The 4,359-nt window shown below is 34.5% G+C and overlaps 1 protein-coding gene across 4 annotated transcripts in view; it reads left to right on the forward strand.

Moving 5' to 3' along the window:
• The window catches only part of LOC110021796, a gene marked incomplete at its 3' end in the record, with an annotated part of 15,303 nt that extends 13,274 nt beyond the window's left edge, over positions 1-2,029 (forward strand). Inside the window, 8 exon segments of one of the 4 annotated variants that reach the window (XM_020720436.1) lie at positions 211-357; positions 533-673; positions 735-878; positions 942-1,088; positions 1,243-1,386; positions 1,448-1,591; positions 1,655-1,801; positions 1,881-2,029. In XM_020720436.1, the coding sequence (XP_020576095.1) occupies positions 211-357; positions 533-673; positions 735-878; positions 942-1,088; positions 1,243-1,386; positions 1,448-1,591; positions 1,655-1,801; positions 1,881-2,029 (1,163 nt within the window). 4 annotated transcript variants of the gene reach the window in all.
• Between the last annotated feature and the right edge of the window lie 2,330 nt (positions 2,030-4,359).

A 4,359-nucleotide genomic window follows, 5' to 3' on the forward strand; every position in this document is an offset into this window, starting at 1 on the left:
TGTATTCCGATAGGTGTTCCTCGCCGTGGTGACAAAACCACCCCGCCGTAGTGACCAAACCATCCCAATTATCCGATAATGTAAACAGTATTAACAGTGCCCTGACCTCATGATCAAACTTGAATGAAGAAGATATAGTAGTCTCTATTAAGTCATTTGCTACATTTTTTAAAACCTGTTATCTATAATCTTACAAATACATTATTTCAGCTATCAAAAACTTGAAGGAAGAAGATATAGTAATTCTCCCTTCAGAGAGGAGAGTGAGTCCTGAGTGCAAATTTGCGTCAAACCCATACCATGTTTGTGCTCAATACTGCTTACAAAATGCCATTGAAAGTGAACAGCATGGGCAAGGTATACATTTGTTGCATTCCAAAGTTTCTCAGACCTCATAAATGCACTGAATTTTGCTTCTAAAGTCTTCCTATTGAGGATCGGCTTGGGAAAGGCGTACCATGATGTTGTGTTTACTGTTCTCCAAATTCATCCGTAATCTAACCAATGCTTTTCTCAGTTCTCATTTTCTCAGCTCTCATGCAGTCAAAGGAAAATAAAGCAGTTTTTCCCTTAGAAAGAGTGAATCCTCAGTGCAAATACGCATCAAATGCGTATCATGTTTGTGCTGAATCCTGCCTTCAAAATGTCCCTAATGGACACCATCCCGAGCGATGTAAGTCATCCATTTCCTCTCAGTTTCCATTAGCTATGACCTAAAAATTTGATTATCTCAGCTGTGATGAAATCAAGAGAAGAAAAGAAAGTAGTTGCCTCCACGCCGGTTGTGGATTTGTACTGCGAACATCTCTCAAATCTGTATAATGTGTGTGCTGAACATTGCTCAGAAAACTTTCTTGAGAGAGATCCACCACAGCAAAGTAAGTCATTTGCTACATTTTTTAAAGCCTGTTACCTATAATCTTACAAATACATTATTTCAGGTATCAAAAACTTGAAGGAAGAAGATATAGTAGTTCTCCCCTCAGAGAGAAGGGTGAGTCCTGAGTGCAAATTTGCGTCAAACCCATACCATGTTTGTGCTCAATACTGCTTACAAAATGCCATTGAAAGTGAACAGCATGGGCAAGGTACATTTGTGTTGCTTTCCAAAGTTTCTCAGCTCTCATGAATGTACTGAATTCCACTTCCAAAGTCTTCCTATTAAGGATCGGCGTTGGAAAGACATACCATGATGATGTATTCTTCCAAATTCATCCATAATCTGACCAATGCATTTCTCAGCTCTCATGCAGTCAAAGGAAAATAAAGAAGCAGTTTTTCCCTTAGAAAGAATGAATCCTCAGTGCAAATACGCATCAAATGCGTATCATGTTTGTGCTGAATCCTGCCTTCAAAATGTCCCTAATGGACACCATCCCGAGCGATGTAAGTCATCCATTTCCACTCAGTTTCCATTAGCTATGACCTAAAAATTTGATTATCTCAGCTGTGATGAAATCAAGAGAAGAAAAGAAAGTAGTTACCTCCACAGCAGTTGTGGATCTGGACTGCAAACATCTGTCAAATCCGTATAATGTGTGTGCTGAACATTGCTCAGAAAACTTTCTTGAGAGAGATCCACCACAGCAAAGTAAGTCATTTGCTACAATTTTTAAAACCTGTTATCTATAATCTTACAAATACATTATTTCAGCTATCAAAAACTTGAAGGAAGAAGATATAGCAGTTCTCCCCTCAGAGAGAAGAGTGAGTCCTGAGTGCAAATTTGCTACAAACCCATACCATGTGTGTGCTGAATACTGCTTACAAAATGCCATTGAGAGTGAACAGCATGGACAAGGTGAACTTGTGTTGCATTCTCCAGCATTTTTAACATGGATTATTTGATATTTCATAATCTAACCAATAGATTATTTTAGTCATGAAGCTAAAAAGTGTAAAGGAATTAAAGAATTTAGTCAGCAACAAGAAAATAATAAGTGGGCACCCTCAATGCCAATATGCATCAAACCCATACCATCAATGTGCTGAATATTGCTTCAACAAAAATATACCCGGCATTAAATTAGCAAATGGAGGTTAGCTATTGGCCTAGTATTATTTTTCTTCTTTATATATTTATATATATATCTTTACTTGGATAAAGCAATCAATGGAAAGGGAAACACCAAAGATAATTGTATACAAAATCAAAATATGGAACGGGAATGAAATAGCATAATCATATCTGGAAATCAAGATAGACTTCACTAAATGGTTTTAACGCTGATATTTTTAGAAAGTTCAATCAAGATACAGGGTTTTACTCGATGCCCTAAAACAGTCAACCATATCAACAAAACCGACTCAATAATAAAAAAAATTATAGTAAAAAACTCTATTTCTAATTGAAAACTTTTCAAAGGACAATAAAAAATGCAAAGTTGAATGAATGCACGTTCGGAGCAAGGGTTAGCCTTGTGCGTGGAATAAGGCGGCGATTGGGATGCAGCAGCAAAAGCATCGCAGCATCGCAGCGCAAGAGACATGATCACTCTGAAGATGTCCCTTGACGTTCATCAGAAATAGGACTGTCAGGCAACAAGAAAACGACGGAGGAAAAAAAAAGATAAATCACAAGAAGAAGGCGAGGGGATCACCTGGACTCAGGATAGTTGAAGGAAACAGCGTCGAACGTCGTAACTGATTTAATCAGGGAGGGAAGCGGAAGGGCCGATCGCCGATCTGCGATTTGCGATAGGGCTGCAGAGAGTCTTAGGTAATTGCTGACGAAAACGACGACTCCGCGGAGTTAAGAAAGAGTTGCTTTGGCAGGCAAGGTGGGTTTAGCAGAATGTTCAAAGCTCTATGTCGCGAGAAAAATTTGCGTACCTAAGTATTGAAGAGGGGTTATATTAGTGTTATACCCTGTAAGTATAACCCCTAACTCTCTGAATAACCTTTGATAATTTTATGTATGTACATAAAATTTTCTCTTATGTCACGAAGCTAGATGTAGGCTGCTCACCTTGATAAGTGGTATTTGCTCTCTGTCAGGTGTGTGGACTTTCCATGGTCCAATAAGACTCAGTGGAATCAATCAGTGATGAGTACATCACATGATTAGGTGAAGTAAAATGTCACGGACAAAAAGTCTCACATCGGCCAGATATAAGGCCGAAAAGAGTATATAAGTCATAGTCTATTCATCTCTCTGAAGTGCTTTGAAGAGCACTACACCTAGCTAATGTGAGATTTTTTGTCCGTATCATTTAGCTCACTTGATTATTTGTTTTCTTGTGTTTACATATCTAATACCTAAAGTTTAATATTTATTTTATAACACACTGATGTCAATAAACAAAAAGATGTATTTTATTTTTAAAATGATATTTATTTATATATTTTTGATGTGATGTTTAGAATTTGAATGTTAAACATATCTAAATATGAATATTTAAGCGTTAGATAAGTAAATACATAAGACTAGTGTGGCATGCATGTAAATGCACCAAAATAATATTTTAGGAAATGAAATTTGTATTTATATATAAAATTTGAATTCTTTATATTGAGACCGGAGGGAAATAGAGTTAAGGATTGTGAATTTGAAATTAGCATTAGCATCATAATTTTATTTACTTGGATTATAAATCTAAAAAACACATGTCCAATTAATTTAAAAATAATAATAATAAATAAACAGTAGATTATTTAAATGGCCAAGATTTATGTGTATTTTTTTTATTAGCAATAAAATCTATTGAACAGAAACTTGATTTTATACGCCACATAAACTATAGAAATTGGTCGAATATCTCCACAATTTATTTCTTAATGAAATATCATGAAACATATGAAGTAAAATTTTTCTATGTTCAAATAAATTTAAAATATTAATGTGATCAAAATTGAAGAAGTTTTAGTATTTTATAGCGTATTAATTTAAAACTATTTTAATGTGGATATAAAAAAAAAAGGTTATTAACCAACAAAAAATATATTGAACGGTAAAATTCTAAACAGTCTAAAGCAATTAATTTAAACGAATGCCGCATTTTTTTATTTTTTTATTGGAAAATTTACACACAGACCACAAAATTCTCATGTATTTGCATATATAAAACCTAGACTTTTACAAAACTTTGGTGTCATTAACCTATGCATGAAAAGATGAATTTTACTTTTAAAAAGAAAGTAGTAGTGCTATTTTTGACATAATGTTAAATCGGAGTACCATGTTTGTAAATGTGAGAGTTTAGATGTTAGATTTATAAATACATAAGAATTAGGTGGTATTTATGTATTCATGCCCCAATAAAGAAATGCATCAAAATGGAAACGTGCGATTGGTTTTTAGTTTGGGAAATTAACGTGTGTAACACATGAATTTTATGTATTTGCATCTCACATCTAAAA

The sequence above is a fragment of the Phalaenopsis equestris genome, unplaced genomic scaffold (assembly GCF_001263595.1).
Source record: "Phalaenopsis equestris unplaced genomic scaffold, ASM126359v1 Scaffold000146, whole genome shotgun sequence".
NCBI lineage: Eukaryota > Viridiplantae > Streptophyta > Magnoliopsida > Asparagales > Orchidaceae > Phalaenopsis > Phalaenopsis equestris.